Source organism: Anomaloglossus baeobatrachus, chromosome 3 (genome assembly GCF_048569485.1).
Source record: "Anomaloglossus baeobatrachus isolate aAnoBae1 chromosome 3, aAnoBae1.hap1, whole genome shotgun sequence".
NCBI classification, from domain to species: domain Eukaryota; kingdom Metazoa; phylum Chordata; class Amphibia; order Anura; family Aromobatidae; genus Anomaloglossus; species Anomaloglossus baeobatrachus.
In genome coordinates this window covers 577,469,927-577,487,902 of record NC_134355.1, presented here as the reverse complement: position 1 = coordinate 577,487,902, position 17,976 = coordinate 577,469,927, and the positions used below count along the sequence as shown (strand labels likewise).

At 44.2% G+C, this 17,976-nt stretch overlaps 1 protein-coding gene across 1 annotated transcript in view; it reads left to right on the top strand.

Moving 5' to 3' along the window:
• Positions 1-7,962, top strand: part of RASA2 (RAS p21 protein activator 2) — a 181,015-nt gene extending 173,053 nt beyond the window's left edge. Inside the window, exons 21-24 of the mRNA XM_075340970.1 lie at positions 118-326; positions 2,132-2,235; positions 4,914-5,094; positions 5,612-7,962. Coding sequence (XP_075197085.1) covers positions 118-326; positions 2,132-2,235; positions 4,914-5,094; positions 5,612-5,642 — 525 coding nt within the window. The 3' untranslated portion in view covers positions 5,643-7,962. The remainder of the gene's footprint in view (positions 1-117; positions 327-2,131; positions 2,236-4,913; positions 5,095-5,611) is intronic.
• The last annotated feature ends 10,014 nt before the right edge of the window (positions 7,963-17,976 follow it).

Sequence of the window (17,976 nt, the reverse complement as noted above, 5' to 3'; positions counted from 1 at the left end):
GCCTTCACCTCACATGACATCGTATTTCTCACCACCTGGTATAATAAGCCCCAACCTGCTCATATAAAACGGAGGGATATTCTGCTTTTGGCCTAAGTGTATGTGATCCCATTGTAGATGTTCCAGGTGATTTATGGTGAGAAGCCCCTGTACATCCAGGCCAGTAACTGTGTGGAGGCCAGTGAATGGATAGAGGTGCTGAGCCGAGTGAGCAGACGAAATCACAGGAGGCTCAGCAGATATCACCCATCGGTGTTCATCAATGGGACCTGGCTGTGCTGCAAGGCTTTTTCTGAGAATACAGAAGGCTGCAGCCCCTGCACTTTGTAAGTATTGGTGATGACTGTGGGTGTATTATTAGGTATGGCGCTTCCACAGGCCGGTGTGTTGCAGAGAACGATTGCTCTTGTCACTCGTTGCGGTATAGCTGTCAGTCTTTTCAAGGCCCCATAGACATTAGACTAACATTGGTTCATCCCACTGGTATTGACTGCTTCAAGTGACAGTCTAATGCCTATACAGAAGATGTCGGGGGAGATAAGGATTTAAAGGGAACCTGTCACCAGCTTTGGCAACTATAAGCTGCGGCCACCACCAGTGAGCCCTTATTCCTTATATTCCAGAATACTGTATATAAGAGCCCAAGCCGCGCTGTAGAACATAAAAAACACTTTTATAATACTTACCTAGAGGGGTGGACTGCTCTCTGGTCCGGCACCTCCTCTCTCTGGTCCAATGCCTTCTCTCTGCGGTCTGGCGCCTCCTATCTGCAGTGATCGTCGTCCTTCTTCCTCTGAGACCCGTGTGCATCATTCAAAGTACCCGGCATTGAGGTCTTTCACATGTGCACTTCAATCTCTGCTGCTCAGGGCAGAACAAATTTTTGTAGTGCGCATGCGCAGGCGGTCTTTAACCTTTCCTCGTTCCTGCACATTACAGTACTTTGATCTGCCCTCAGCAGGGAATATCAAAGTGTGCCTGCGCAGGACTGCAGTGTCAGCCTGGGCTGGATAGGAGGAGGACAGAGATCGCAGAAGAGAGGAGGCGCCGGACCGTAGAGCAGCGACATTCATCGGACCAGACTGCCCACTAGGTAGTGAGTATTATAAACATGTTTTTTTACGTTAAACAACGTGACCTGGGCTCTTCTATACAGTATACTGGAATGCTGTATATAAAGGCTCACTGGTGGTGGCTGCAGCTTATAGTTGCCAAATCTGATGACAGGTTCCTTTTTAATAAGGCTCTGTGCGCACACTGAGTATTTGGTGAAGAAACCTTCTGGCAGAAAAACGCACCAAAAATGCATGCTTTTTTGGTGTCTTTCTTTGCCCTGTGATTTTGATAATGAAGTTAATGGGTGGAAGGGCTGAAAAACAGGCAAAAACACACAAAGAATTGACATGCTGCAGATTTATTTTCTGCACCAAATCTGCAAGGAAAAAATAAGCAATGAGAAATCTCATTGACTTTGTTGGCATAAGGATAGACATGCAGACGTGGGACAAAACTGCACCAAAAAAACGCAGTGTGTGCACACGGTCTGAGTTCAGACTCACAATGTTTTTGTTTGCTAAGCGATAAACCATCACCAGAGATGTCTGGCAGCGGCTCTTGTAGACAACACCGGATCGGCCGAGCGAGTGCTCCTGTGTATGGGAGAATCGTGTGAGATGGTTCTCAGACGAAAGAACTAATCTAAAGAACACGGGGGTCTTTAGAGAGGCTGATAATTTTTCCTAAAAATGCTCATTCCACATTTATCAGCCTTTGTAAATGAGCTCGAATTTATCTTGAAAGGTTGGGATGGTCACCACATAAACAGATAAGTGTATTCTGCGTAGCACTCATTCTTGGATCCTGTTGACTTGCTTTTCACCACTCAGCAAGGACTTACGAGCAATGAAGACATTATTTTCGTATTCCACTGGTAAATATGTCATTGCCCCACATAATACTTTCCACAAGTTTTTTGGAGAGCGAACAACTCGGAGGGGACAGTGTGAGGTCTTCTGGCTTCCATCACATTCATTGCTCTTGAATCGCGGTCCCAGCAGCTGAGAATCGGAGCGTTCTGTCCTGGGTACATTGTGTCATGAGCTCATTATTGCCTCGTGTCTTCACTTTACAGAGGTGTTCCAGCTGATGTGGCGCTAGATATAGATGGAGATCGCGAATGTGAAAAGATCTATTCTCTGTTTAGCACAAACATGCCAAAACTGCAGAAAATGGAAGGTAACGTGTTCCTAAAAGTAATTTTCTGCCTGTCACATGGATAACATTGTACTTGTCCTGTTCTGCAAGCTGTATATTACGTAGGTGATGACAGCTAGGTTTCCTCAGCATTTACCTTTTATGCCATGTTTTTTTCGTATAAGTGAGATGCATATGAGAAGATAGGACAGTAGACCGGACTTCGGAGGTGTTGATCTCCTCCTTTGATGTCCACATTGCATCGGCACCTTGTGTTTGTTGTGTAAATCAGGAAAAGTACCTGGTGTTATGTCAAATGTATCCTTAAACAGGTTATTCAGGTTTGGAATGAAAGTTTGCAGCGACTCTATGTAAGTGGAAACTTCTGAATGCTGACAGTGAGCAATATGCTCGCTGTCAGGATTCTCTGATATTGCCCATGAGAGCATGCAATTTGCATACTTAAGGTCAAGTGCCAACTAGACGTACTCTCCCTTGCTCAATAGAAGTGCACTGATAGAGGCTGAGGACATCTTGCAATCGCATGACCGCCTGCTCTCATGGCACTACTGGAGACTCCTGACAGCGTTCGGTATGTACTGCTCACTGTCAGGATTCATAAGTCTCCAGTCACATAGGATGACTCCAGACTTTCATTCCAAAGCTGGACAACTTTTTAAAGCCTTAAGCACGCAGCCAATGTACATTTTTAGGTTTACATTTCAAAATGGTTATTGTTCTAACTGTTCATGGACATCTTCTGTATGCCATGCCGTGCCCACAATGAGGTGGAATTTGCCTGTGGCATTATTCACCTAGATGTAGTTTACCACATGGACATTGACAATGAAACTGTTTTATTTTGAAAACTCTGCCAATCTATATCTGCGCTACCGTTTTTTCCCAAAAATAAGCCCTCCCCCAAAAAATAAGCAATTTTCGGAGCAAGGCTTAATAAAAGTCCTAGTCCCACATCAATAATGAAGTGTCCGTGCAGCTAAAAAAGTTACAGATACTGCAGGACACTTCATTATACACAGCGGGCATCCCGTAATCACACTCACCAGATGCTGAGCGGCAGGACCTGCAGTGATCTCACCCCCACACACATGACATCACACACATCCGATCTCACACACACACACACACACACACACACACACACATCAGATCGCACACACACTCTCAGATCGCACACACAAACATCCGATCTCACACAATCAGATCACACACACAAACATCGGATTACACACACATCACCTCACACACATACTCACCACATTCAGAGATACTGATTTCTTCTGGCCAGCAGAATCCTGGGAGGCAGTGCAGTGGAGCGCAGGAATGCTTGCTTACAGGACCTGCGGGCCGGACACGTGACTTCCTCCCATCATTCCCTGCCTCCAGAAGTATTCTGCAACGCTGGATGATGTGAGTGTGTGTCAGCCCGTGTGTGTGTGTGTCAGCTTCAGTGTCCGCGTCAGTCAGCCAACCAAAAGCAGGGGAGGACGGCGTGCAGCACCCACCGGTGATCACAGGGAGGACCTGGGAGCCATGCAGACGTCTGGGTCTGGTAAGTATGAGTCTCCTGGGAAGTGAGTGGTCTGCTTTTTTGTGGGGGGTAAACTTACATCCAACCATGTTTCTCCAAAAATAAGACCTCCTCCAAAAATAAGCCCTAGTGCTTTTTTGGGGGGACAAAAAAAGTATAAGACAGGGTCTTATTTTTGGAAAAACACGGTATTTATGATCCCGACCTAAGGTTATACATATATATTTTTTTATATTTATTTGCAGGACACCATCAAACGGGCAGGTCAGTAATGTGTGGCCACTGGATGGGGGCCCTGAGAACAAACTCTTCCTCTCTTGGCGTCCATGGCTCTTCTTTTTTTTTTTTTTTTATTAACCAGCCTTGTGTGACTTCACATGTGTATCATGCCTCAACGATGATGTCACACCAAGCCACCTAATCCTACAAAGAACAGGGGATGCTGTCTGATACGAGGCAGTTCTTGGGGCTCTTATCCAATGGCCACTGGTAACTCACCTGACTGCTGAACTGGATCCTGTGAATCAACTTGCACCAACTCTCCTACTATCTGTTGAAAGTTAAGAAATGCCATACAGTGTTGTGTAATATAAGAAATGCTAAGTCACAGCAGAGACCACTGAGTAAACCCTCACTGCCCATGAGTAGCATGTTAGCAGACCACCATGTCCTACGGCTCAAAAGTGTCTGCCTTCCTGTCTGCATTCCCTACTGTGCGGGTAGCTCACTGTGCAGCACTGTTGCTTTGCATAACTGGAGTCCTGGGTTAAAATCCCACCACAGACAACATCTACAAGGAGTTTGCTTGTTCTCCCCATGCTCCTCTCACACTTTAGGTTTCAGAATGTGAGCTCCAGTGGGGCCTGTGATGATGTCTGTAAAGTGCTGCAGAATATGTTTGTGCTATATAAAGTAATAATGCATAGCTGCACCTGCACAGGAGAGGACTGAGGGACGCAGTCTTGTGGGTAACTATCATCATCATCATGGGATCTATGAACACAGCAATGCGTGTACATTTCATATCTGAGAACATCAAGTATATGGCCTTTTCGCATGTCATGTAACATTGCGCATTAGTATATGGCATTTCAAAAATTTGAGCAGAAAACAAACAACCCCTTTAATTGGCCACTTTTTGTGAATAAACTTTGCCTCTCTTTTTCAGAGGCCTGTGCGAGTATGGCTGTATACCAGGGCCCACAGGAACACAGCGATTACCACTTCACCATAGATGATTCTGTGGAAACTTTTAAGACCCTCCAGCAGATTAAAGCCATCGTCGAGAAGTTGAATGAACCTCACGAGAAACACAAGAAAGGTTCTACGAGTGCGAAATATGGCAGCCAGTGAGTATCCTATTAAAACTAAGCAAAAAGTCCTACTCCGGAAGAGACAATAAGAGAAAACCAAAAATCAATATGCATTTTTTTTCTCTGACCACTGTTTTGGGAAAAGCTTAGTGCTGTCCTCAAATCACTGGTGTGGTATCGAGGCCCCGGTGTGGTCTCAGTAGAGTATCTTCAGCTTGTGTTGCTTAAGACAAAGCAATATAGTAAAGAACGATGTGATAACCCAAACACAACCTGAAATATCCTAAAAATGCTGACACCCATTGTGCACCCCTCGTGTACAGAGCAGGTGTTATGGGAAATGAGAGCTTCTTATCAGCAGTGTTCTTCTCCTTGCATACATGGCAGCTGGTTCACATAGTCTAGGTCAGTGCTGATAATTATACACATAATAATTTAGACTTCTTTATATCCTTTTACTTTAGTAACAACATTTTGGGATTCTAGCAAACTGATGTTGTCTTTCCAATGCGGTGGTGTGTGGACATAATTCATTTTGTGTTTTGCCTTTCAGGGAGAATCCAATTGTGGGAAAAGGTTCATAGCACCCGCAAGGTTATGGACATCAAAGAGCTGGGACAGAAGACAATTCAGTCATAACGATGGCTGGAGTTGTGTAAAAGCCTTGGTGGGACCCTCATACATTTTCATTATAGAAAAACTTTCAATGACATTTGAATGTCTTGGTTGGATACAGGGAAGAGGCGCAGCCGGGGAAGATGATAGGACATGTTGCTTTGTGATGCCCGTACACTGCAGGCAGTACTTTGCTGAGTACGGATACTGCTCACAAGTTCACGTTCCCTGGGGGTCGATCTTCTAGGCCTGGCTGCAGTGACCTAGCTGTGTTAGGACACACCACTCGGAGGACAATGGGAATCTATGAAGTGTGCTCAGCACTGTGCAATCATACAGGGTTCAGGCTAAACCTTGGGGCCAGTTTAAGAAGACACGAGGCAGAGTAAAGGAGGAGGAACTCTCGAAGAAACCACTCTAGACTTTACCCACCTGTTCCAGAACTAATCAAGTTGGAGGCTGGTTTTCTTTAGATGGTACCAATAGTTTTTAATGTTTTTTTATTTTTATTTTTTTGTTTTTACTTTTTATATTATTTTGTGTATTGACTGAAAACATTCGAAAAAGTCCCAGAATAACTGCACCAGACCAGTGTCACCAAGTTTAACGCCTCACCACCACTTGTGACCTTACAGATTAAGGCCTTATTCAGACGTCGGTGTTTGTCATCCATGTGCTGTCCTTGTGGACCCATTATAAGCAATGAGGCTAAATACATATCCCGATGGCTCACGTAGAAAAAAAATTAGAGACTTGTGCTTCTCTGTTCAGATTTGCTGTTTAAACTTGGCCATTTAATGAGTCTATGAACACATCGGACAGCATACGGACCGGTTCTTAGGAGACGCTTGGTAAATATTGGACAAACCAAGATTTTTTCGCTAAAAGCAATAACAAAAGATAGATAGCATCTTTGCGGCCGCGTGACTTCCCTGTGGGCTTTGTTCGTTTTTTGGGACAAAATAGGCCTACTTCCAAAAAGGAAACATGGATAAACAGCAATCTTTTGTATGCAGAACTGATTCCCAGGTGTGAATGAGGCCTAATTTAGTATTTGTGTTGATTAGTAGAAGTTGTTGACCACTGCTAGTTTGTGGGTATGCATAGTACCCAGGTTCCCCAGCAATCACAAGAACAGGGGTCCTGTGTCACCAAGCTGCATAGTATGCAGTTGAGGGCTCCCCCAATCTCATATATGCACATTACTGCCCCGTATCCTCTATTCATTGACTTTGGGAGTGACAGATATAGCTAGGTTCTGTACTTTCTGTCAGTGCCATAGTTGGTGAACATGTGTGACTTCTGCAACATTTAATAAGGGCTCCTATTCATGTGAACGGTGGGAGTCTTAGCAGTGGGATGTTCAGCGACCATGCACTTATCTTATATCCTGTGGATAGGAGATAAATGTTTGTAGGACAACCCCTCTAAAAAGGTTATCCACTACTATGGTGTTGATGCCCTATCTACGGGGTAGATCACTCATGTCAGATCAGTGGGTGTCAGATACTCTGCACCCTCACCAATCCAGCGGCCGGACGTGTGCATTGCATAGGGCAGAAGAATGTCCAGTTACCGCTGCTGGGTACCAGAGATCCGCTACTATCCTCTCCAAAGAAGCTGATCTGCCGAACCCAGAGTGGCTGCAATGTTCTTCTTCATATAACTTGTGCTGAGTGTCGACCCCAACTGATCTAATATTGATGTGTCACCTTAAGGATTGGTCATCAATATCATCTTTGGGATCATCAACTTCAAGGTTGAAAATACATTTTGATCGAAAACCAGAAGGGGATTCAAAAGGACTAAGAAAATGAAGGACCTTTACTTCCAATCCACCTGGATCCACGTCTGGCTTTCGGTCAAAAGCTGCATCAAAAACTTATTGTGTGTTTTTCGATTTAGGAATACGAAGGGCCGCTATAATTTTCACTGAGGGTCCATGTTGTACCAGGTTGGGGTAGCCCTCTTCTAAAGAAATCATCATTGTCCATGTGTGCATGTGTGGTGGAAATGTGTTTCTCCACCTATGAAAGTAACAGGTTAACAGGATTTAAGCACTTAATACATACACCGTCCTATTGCAATGCCGTGCCCTACTACTAGGACATCTGGAATGTATAAGTTCAGTTTTTGAGTCTAGCATTACTTGCCATTAGACACTGGTCGTACTTTGCGGTAATGCTTGATTTGGTGATTGCATTGCATGGACTTAAATTCTCTGTTCATTTAGAATACTTGGGAACAAATGTTTGTGCTGCTAAGGCCGGTGTCACACTTGCGATTGCCTCGCGTGTATCTCGCGGTGCATCACCCGGCCCAGACTCGCACTCTTCTCACAGGAGAGGGTCGGTTGCATGCATCTCTATGCAGCTGAGACGCTCCTGTGAGGAGAGCGCGAGTCCGGTCTGGGTGATGCACCGCGAGATACACGCGAGGCAATCGCAAGTGTGACACCGGCCTAACAGGGGAAACGACATGAAAGCTAAATCTTCTAGACAGGACCATAGACACCCCTGAAAAATGAACCAGATCAGATAAAGCATGATGGTGCAATATACAGGACTGCTCTGTTAGTCAGACATGAAAAATGGACAGCTGAACTTGTTCTTGTGAACTTCGCCAGATTGTGATGAACAGCTTTGTGGTCTATAAGTAGTGAGAGCACTTGATACGGGAAGAAGTGAAAGATTGATTGTAAAGAAGCCTGGAAGCCCTGATCGCTCCACTCATCCCAGTGCTACACTTATTGGTTGGGTTAATACTATGTGCACGGTCATCTCAGTTACTCATTTTTTGTTTCTGATTCTTTCAGCCCGTCTTGTTTATTGCACCATCGTGCTCCTCCCATTTAGTTTTTCTTTGTTTTAGATGTTTATGGTCCCGTCTGGGTGACTTTTCATCCCACTATGTGTCATTTTATTCTGTTTGACTATTACAAAAGGATATGTTCACAGGGGTGGATCTGCTATAGATTATAGTACTGATTACAGTAACAACAAAGTGGGTGACGTTTTTAACAAAACTCATAATCTAAAATTTGGAAATAATCTTCACGGAAATTGACTTGTGAAGATGCTGATCGGAATCTGTCAGCAGATTTTTGCTAAGCGGAAGACTGTATGCTGCAAGGATTGAAATCTAGGTCTGATCTGTTGTTTATTTGCTTTGTTTGTTAAAGCAGCAGGACCCTTATCATTGCTTGGACTACAAAGTTCATGCGCACTGCACTCCTGCACGCCCCCTTTTCTGATTGACACCTCAGAGCCTAGTGTGGGCGGGACAGCTTTCTCAGCTCTGCTACGTTACTAAATCTAAAAATTCTCATTGTGTCACCCAGTAATCTAAGAGAAACATCGCTGGATTCAGGATCTCTTTGCTTACGTTTATACTGCTCTCAGTTGAGGTAGCAATAACCTGCTGACAGATTTCCTTTAAAGCCACAACATATCAATTTATGTTTCACTGTAGAGGGTGAAATCTGGGACCAATCTATATGAAACTCAGATTTGTGTACTTATTTTGCTACAAATCCGTAAGCTGCAGCAAATTTTATTGCGTTCCATTGGCATCCCCTATGGACATATCTGAAAGCATTTTTGAATTTTCTAGTCCTTTCAGTTTATTATCTGGTGTGTGCGGCTCCAGAATGCCCCGATAGCTCGGACGGATGCGTAGGTGTTTAGTTCCTGCCGTGCATTTTATGAGATGGTCATGGGTCATTAGAAGGAGGTTGTGCCCGGTGGCTAAATGCTGGTTAGTGTTCATTGCATAAGACTCAAGTTTCTCTAGATTCATTAATGTATAAAAGCAGCTCAAAATGAGCAGAGCTTGCATGGAAGGTGTCTAGAATCCAAAAGTCACCATTATCATTACCACTAAGTGCCATAGCCAGCAGAAGCAGCACAATGCAATACTGGTATCTCTGATGAGACGGTCCTAAAAGGCAGATGGCCACATTCATGTGCAGCACTGATGTATGAAACATGCTTCAGCTTTGCACATCATCATGGCACAAAACATTCATGCTTGGCTTGGTAGGTTATTTTTTATTAATTTATTTTTATTTTTTTTATGTTTAACCTCTAAATCTTTTTGGAGATTGCTGAACAACCCAATCCCACACCCATTGCCTTCGCACTAGGCACGGCCTACTCGAAGAAGCCACTTTCCTTACCACTCTGAGCACTTTAGTAATCTGCTGTGGCCGGATTACATATGTCTTTTTGTTTTCTTTTTAATATAAGATGCATAATGTATCAAGTTGTTTTCTTTGTTAAGATCAGTTCCATGATCAATGCTGTAAATTCTTTAATGATAAAAAAAAGAAAAAAAAAATACGTTGGGGGGGAAAAAATGTTTATGAAATGTGTAGGAGACCAAAGATGATTTATAATCTTTCTGTATATATTTATTTTTAAGCCTTGCTTTCATTGTGGAAAAGATATGAGGTTTGCTTTTGTCAGTATTATAAGATACAGGTACCGCTTTTCTCTGCCTTATCTCGGTGTCGAGGAATTACGCTTTTTTTTTTTTTTAATTTTTCTTTCCCACCTTGGACTATACAGGTTTTTGTACAGATTTTTTGGAACCACCAATATTGCACTGTATTGGTGGGAAATTGTTTTATACATAATATCATTTTTAACCAGTCACCCAAAAATAATTCCAGGATCAGGTATTGGGCCCTTCCTATGGGTTTTCCTAAATATCATGTAGAAAAATGTATGTGCACGGGATAAACATTAATTTAAAATTTTGGGCTCGATTGCAGAAGAGCAAACCTAAATGAGAAAAAAATATTGGGTCCATGCAAAGTGAAACAACTTTACAAAACAAAATTGCATTTGAAAAATAAATACCGTATTTTTCGGACTATAAGACTCACTTTTTTCCCCAAAATGTTGGGGGAAAGTCTTATATTTTGATGGCTGCGGGGAAGGGGGGTGCGGTGGTGGTGGAGCGGGTCATCCAAGGCAGGAGCAGCGCCTATCGTGACCGCTCATTAGCCTCATTTTATATGCACTGCATCCCGACGCCCATCATCTCTCAGCGCTGAAGTCGGCGCTGAGAGGTGGGCGGGATAATAATGGGCAGGAGGTGCATGCATTCTAAACAGCCGGCCCGCGTGATCATCCCTGGCTCCTACAGCCTTGAGTTAACATGTGTGGCTATATTCACTGCCCCCCCGTGTATCATCAGCAGCTCAGGGGGCAGTGAATAAGTATAGTCACCAGCCCCTAATCCCTGCAGCATCACGATGTTCTCCTGTCTGCCGGTCCGCTGATGTGTGTGGAGAGCGCGCACAGCGATGACGTCCTCGCTGTGCGCACGACTCCACATAGGTCAGCGGCGCTGCTGCTGGCACAGACAGGAGGATGAGCAATGCTGCATGGAGTGAGGAAAGGTGAGTATAAACGTTTGTTTTTATGTGTGCCACAGGATGCGGGCAATATACCAGGCTGAGGGCATATACCAGGATGGGAGACATATATACAAGGATGGAGATAATATACAAGGCAGGAGGATCATTACCAGGATGGGGTACCTCAGTAGACAATTTGGGGACACTACCCCCATAAGTGTCAGCAGCAGATCCTCGCCCAAGAACACTGTGTCATGACCACATTTTTTGCTTAAACTTTTATTCTCCTCCTCTAAAACTGAGGTGCGTCACATGGTCTGGTGCGTCTCATAGTCCGAAAAATTACGGTAAATACCGTAGTTTTCAGATTATAAGATGCACACTTTTCCTCCTGCTACCCCTTTCCACCACCCCCCTTCCGCATGTAGCTTTTCGAGGGTGTGGTGGAGAGGGGTAGCAGGAGGCAGGCTCAATCCTGTGGCAGCTGTGCTAGGGTCTGTGGCGGCTGTGCAGGGTCTGTGGCGACTGGGCTGAGGCTGCGGGTGTTGAGGGCTCCAAACATTGGCGCCCGGAGTCGGCGCGTGCGCATATGGAGCTCTCGGCTCAAGATCTCTTCTGTGCACGTATCACCTGCGACTCATTGATATCCCAGCAGGGAACTTAAGGAAAATGGCTCCCGAAGGTGCTTGTGATTGAGCCGATAGCTCAATCTGTGCATGCGCCAACTCCGGGCACCATTTCTTTGAAGCCTGCACCACCAACATTCAGGATGGCGGCCCCTGCCTCACCACCCACAGCGCTGCAGAGCCTCTCAGCGCCGCCATCTGCAGCGAGCATCTGGGACACCTGCTGCGCTGATGGCAGTATCGCCCCTACCTCCTCCAACCCCACTCCACCACCCATGCTGCCCCCCGCTCCGGTAAGACACCACCGGATTATAAGACGGACCCCCTCATTTTGTTTTTAATTTTTTTTTCCTCTAAATTTGAAGTGCGTCTTATAAACTGAAAAATACAGTAAATTCTGACTTTTGGGAGGCTTAAAGGGATTGTCCAGTCTAAATCCACAAGTCTGCAGTCCCTCTATGTGTCACTCTGTGACTGCAGACTTGCTAATCCTCACATCGCATGCACTGCACACTGTGAGGATTCTCCAGTTTCAGTGCCGGGAATGGCGGTTACTTGGCTGTGAGTATATGATGTGCAGACTCTTGACCAGAATCAGACTACATGGGCACTGCCTCCCTATATACACTTGCATTGAACAAATCTTCGCCCAGTTGCCTGATCCTTGTCTTCCCTGACAATCTATTGTGGGGAGGCGGGAGGCCCCATATACGTTAGATGGTTGACCGAGATTGGGGGGTTTGGATGACTTTCATGTAATTCTTATGATGGCATTTACTCCCTTGTCTTTACCTCCCATTATAACTGTAAATAAGAGCAATGGGAGGAAGAGGGCAGGTGGAAGATAGAAATAACTGCAGAATCGGAGTAAAAATTTGTAGCTGGTTTCTATGAAAACACATAGGTGTGCATAGGAGCTGTGGACACAAAACGAAAATGTTTATTTTTAGTTTAATTCTGTTTGCATAGTTGCTTCATTTGGTAGTTTACATTTATTTGGGCAAAAAAAAATAGAAAACCTGTACATAGATATTTACATCGCTTGTAAAACACATTATCATGGGTGAGGGTCTGAGCTTTAAAGGCCCCGTCACACGCCACAATATCGCTAGCGAGCGTACTCGCCCCCCGTCGTTTGTGCGTCACAGGTAAATCGCTGCCCGTGGCGCACAATATCATTAGGAGCCATCACACGGACTTACCTGCCTAGCAACATCGCTGTTGTCGGCGAACTGCCTCCTTTCTAAGGGAGCGGTTCGTGCGGCGTCACAGCGACGTCACTAAGCGACCGCCCAATAGAAGCGGAGGGGCGGAGATGAGCGGCCGTAATATCCCGCCCACCTCCTTCCTTCCTCATTGCCGGCGGCCGCAGGTAAGCTGTAGTTCGTCGTTCCTGAGGTGTCACACGTAGCGATGTCTGCTGCCTCGGGAACGACGAACAACCTGCGTCCTCAACAATCAACAATTTTTAGAAAATGAACGACGTGTCAACGATGTACGATATGGTGACTGTTTTCCATCGTTATCGGCCGCTCGTTGGTGTCACACGCAACGACGTCGCTAACTATGCCGGATGTCCGTCACGGAATCCATGACCCTGGCCATATATTGTTAGATACATCGCTGCGTGTGACGGGGCCTTAAGACCCCCGCTGATCCTGAGAATTAATGGGCCTTTACCATTTGTGACTGCGTTCCCCGTCAACCCGCTGTGCAGGAGACCGCAGCAGGCCTCGATCATTATGCTGCAGATCACCTGCACAGCGGCTGAGATGGTAATATCCCCATTCTTGATAATCTAGGTCTACAGATGGCCACAGGTTGTCTTTTTAAATGGAATCAATTTTATATTCTAAGTCTGCAGAGCTATTTATGAATTTATTCTAATTGTGTATTTCTCATTCTACTTAATTGTACTGGGTAAAATTTCCTAACTGTGCAGCTATATTGTGTGACTATCAATCACATGCGTAAACTGTACAATCCTTTGGTAACCCTGAATGTCTGCTTGTACAGTGATCAGTGATTTGTGCTATCTAGACTCTAACGTCTAGCCTACACAGTCCTTATTGATGGGTGAATATAAGGGGAAATTCTGGCAGGCCACTTCAAGAATAGAATTTGGGTGTCTCCGTCATTGGTTGAGTTTACCCACCTAGGAACCTGAATAGGAAATGAATCGCTGCCATCACCTACTTTACAGTCACACTTTAAAGTAGCACTTCAGATTTTATTTTTTATTTTATTCATCCTTTCAATAGTACCCTACTATAGATATTATGGAGCTGGAATTACTTTATTTATTTGTCTTTCTATCTGGAAAATTCATGATCTACTTCTCCTAAGGCTGCGGACAGACTGGCATTAATTTGAGTCAATCGTATGATACTCGGCTCCCGCTCTGCTGGAGTTATAAGCAGAGTGTCATGCCACTGTGATGCGATCCTGCAATCACAGCACAACCGTGGAAGACAGGGCGGGCGCTTCGTCGGAGAGGGAGGGAGTAATCTCCCCACCTCCTCCACTGTCAGCTGATGCGACTCTCGCACTGCAGTCGCAAACACAGGTGTAATGCGAGTCCAGTGCAATGTTTCTCTCGCACCCATAGACTTGTATGGGTGCGAGTGAAAACTAATCGAATTCTTCCCGCAGCATGCTGTGATTGTTTTCTCGGTCCGATTAGGGCTCAGAAAAACTCACTAATGGGAGCAGGCCCCATAGAGTAACATTGGTCCGGGTAGAATGCGATTTTTTTTTAATCGCATTCAACTTGCTCCGTTTTTGTCGCCGTGTGTGCTCAGCTTTAGTTAGGTTATGTAATCACTTAGTGAACTGCTTAGAATTACTTGGCTTTATGTTTTTTGATGGGGATAACCATCTCAGTCAATAGAGCTGCACTCCTGAAGTTCTCCACAGGTTGAGACTGAAGTATATATCAAGGGTAATGATGATGACTGTACAGTGTCAGTCACACAGTCATAATGTAGCTGATCACAGATCAGCCTTCCTGTTTATATACCTAAAATCTATTGATTTATAGAGCAAAATAAACAGAGAAGGGTATTCGCAGTGACATCCCAGCCGGCAGAGATGGTACTCGCTCCAGCTACTCTTGTGAGGCTTTACTGGTTCACCACTGGATTTATAGCAGAGTATAGAGGAAAAACATGCAAGGATCAAGATAAAGGCTTGTGGAAAGTAAACAGGAGGCTGAAATACATGGAAATAATTGCACTATACATATATAAGTACACAGTGTGACAGACTTTCAAGTGGCTGTGCAGTTACATTAGAAAAAAAAAAAGCTGGAAGTGCTACTTTAAAGGTGCCATAGAATTGAGATAAAAATTGGTGGGATTGTCTAACCATCTAATGTGTATGGGAACCTCCCGACTTTTCTAGAATAGAAGGGAGTTTGAAGCGATTGCTAGCAGCTGCCCATTACACAGCTATCTAATGTGTGTGAGGGTCTCCATATTGGTTCCCAAGCAGGTCATGACTATTGGTACTTGGGACTGACTGCAGGCCTGCCAAAATACACCGCGAGGGACCATGTAGACGAGATTTTAGGGCTGGGGTGGGCACTTGCAATTTGGGCTGTACAGCTGTATTTTTAGCTTTTGCAATCATTTTTTTTAATGTGTTCTGAATTCTTCTTGTGGGTTTTGTCTCCTATTATTATGATTCAGAATTTAAACAAGAAATTAATCCAAACTTCTTTTAAAATGTCACATTAGGTAATAATTGACTGTAAAGTTGGGGTTGAACTTTTCTTGCCGACTTGCTCCAGCATTCTCCCTTTGCATGTGATACTGGGAATTGTGTCCATGCATCAATTTGTAGGTGACCTACACCTGGTTCATAGGAATATTTCTCCAGCTGCTGAAATCCGGCACATGGAGAGCGGTGTGTGGTGGGATGTCGTTCTATGGCTGATGTAGAACCTAGATCTACGTGTGTGCACGGTCCACATACTGTTAATTTATATAATATAAAGCAAACCTAAGCATCAGAACAATCACTTTATTATATGCGCGAACAGGGTATTTTTTATTGGCATTACACACTGATTCCTACCATTTGTTTTGTGATGTTTCCATTACTTAAAGCAGAAGGCTCCTTTTGCCCACCCAAAAAGACAGGTCCAGACACAGAGCTATTGACTCCTGTACTGGTATCATGTATGGGCACTGTCCGTTCCTGGGACTGAGAGCGATTCATTTTCCCACATTGCTTTTTTTGTAAAGCTTATTCTCATCTCGCAGTGAATTCTAGCTCAGTCGTAACCTTGAGAAGTCGTGGAAATGTTTATTTGAATTAAAAACTGTTTTATTTTCTCATCAGACATATTTCATGTTTTGCTCATTTTTTTATGTTTCCTTTTGTAAACTACTGGTTGGAGAAGAACCTCTACTGAATAAAATGTCAGAAATGAGACCTCAACAGTGTGTCCTATTTACTGTGGCTGCAATCTTCAGCGAGACCTCTACTGTTATACATTTCTGGGCAACAGCATTTTTTCCACACTTGCCTAAAATAATTTTAATAATTTTATTCATTTATATAGCGCTATTAATTCCACAGCGCTTTGCACACATTGGCAATACTGTCCCCATTGGGGCTCACAATCTAGAGTCCCTATCTGTATGTCTTTGGAGTGTGGGAGGAAACCGGAGAACCCGGAGGAAACCCACGCAAACACGGGGAGAACATACAAACTCCTTGCAGGTAGTGTCCATAAGAATGCTTTCAAAAATAGAAGTGTTAATAATTTTGTTTTTTTTAATTAACAATGTAAAGTGAATGAACAAAAGAGAAACTTAAAGGGGTTGTTCTCTACTCACCATTAGTGGCCACATTGCTGTAAAGCTCATAAACAAGGCTGTTCTCATACCTTGTGTAGCCAATTGTGCTTCTGAGCGGTGTTATCGAGGTCCTCTCATCACGATCTGAGATCCGGTGATGTGATGTCAACTTTCAGTTGACCCAACATCACCAAGGTGGGACCCAAGTTTATCTGAGTGACTGGGCTGTGGGCGGAGTTTCACCGCACATCACAGCCCGGTATCGCTCCCGATTGTGCCGATCTCCGGCAAAGGAGAGGGTGCGCGAGATGCTGGGCTGTCATGAGTGGTGAAACTCTGCTCACAGCCCAGTCAATCACAGAGACTGGGGCTGTTGGGTCAACTGGAAGTTAACATGAAATTACCGGATCTCAGAGGTCACAGATCCCCGGGGGTCACACAATGGAGATGAGCGGACCGCGATAGCACCGCTCAAAGCCGCAATTGGCTACTCAAGGTATTTGAGAAAAGCCTTGTTTATGAGCTTTACATCGATGTGGACCACCCCTTTAAATCAATATTTGGTATGACCGCCCTTTGCTTTCAAAACAGCATCAGTTCTTTTGGGAACACTTGCCAACAGGTTTTTAATCCCTTCCTGACCGATTTTTTTTTTTCCATGTTTGCAGTTTTGTTTTTCCTCCTTTTATTCCAAGAGCAATATCTTCCCCCTCACCCCCCATCAACAGGAATCTGTGGTACTGATATGATCACAGAGAGGAAGACTACATATAAAAATGTTATTATTTCAAAAAATATTAAAATCATGTACAATAAAAATAAACTTGTATTACCGAATATAGCCCTGGCAGGCTTTCTGCCTTTTTGGAGTATTCTTAAAATATAAATTGTACTCAACAAATAAGCCCTAGTTGCTGATCATCATACTAATATTACTCGAAATAGGGCTTGGGCAGCCCTGTAAGGATATGTAGCTTTTATTGGTGTACATTGCCCCATTGTGTTACTGTAAGCCCTAAAGTTTAGGTTACATTCACACGACCATTACGTTTTTGCGGTCCGCAAAAAACGGTCCTGTTTTTTCACGGATGCATCCATGTGACTTCCGTTCCATTCACGAGTGTCATCTGTGTGTCTTCCTTTTTTTTTTTTTTTGCGGACCGCAAAAAATAGAAGCAGCTAGATAGATAAATGGATAGAGATAGAGAGATAGATAACTGGATAGAGATAGAGGCAGAGAGATAGAGGGATAAATAGAGAGAGGACTGAATGAATGAATGAATGAATAGAGGGATGGATAGATAGATAATAGATGAGAAAGACATATAATGTCCCACTCCCCTGCATTTTGTAATCTTGTACCCTTTAGTGCCTTTCATGTGGCATTAAAAGGTGCTTAGGTTTGTATTTAGCAAAAAAAAAAAATAAAAAAAACGACGTGGGGTCCCCCCTATTTTTGGTAGCCAGCTCGGGTAAAGCAGACGGCTGCAGCCTGCAGACCACAGCT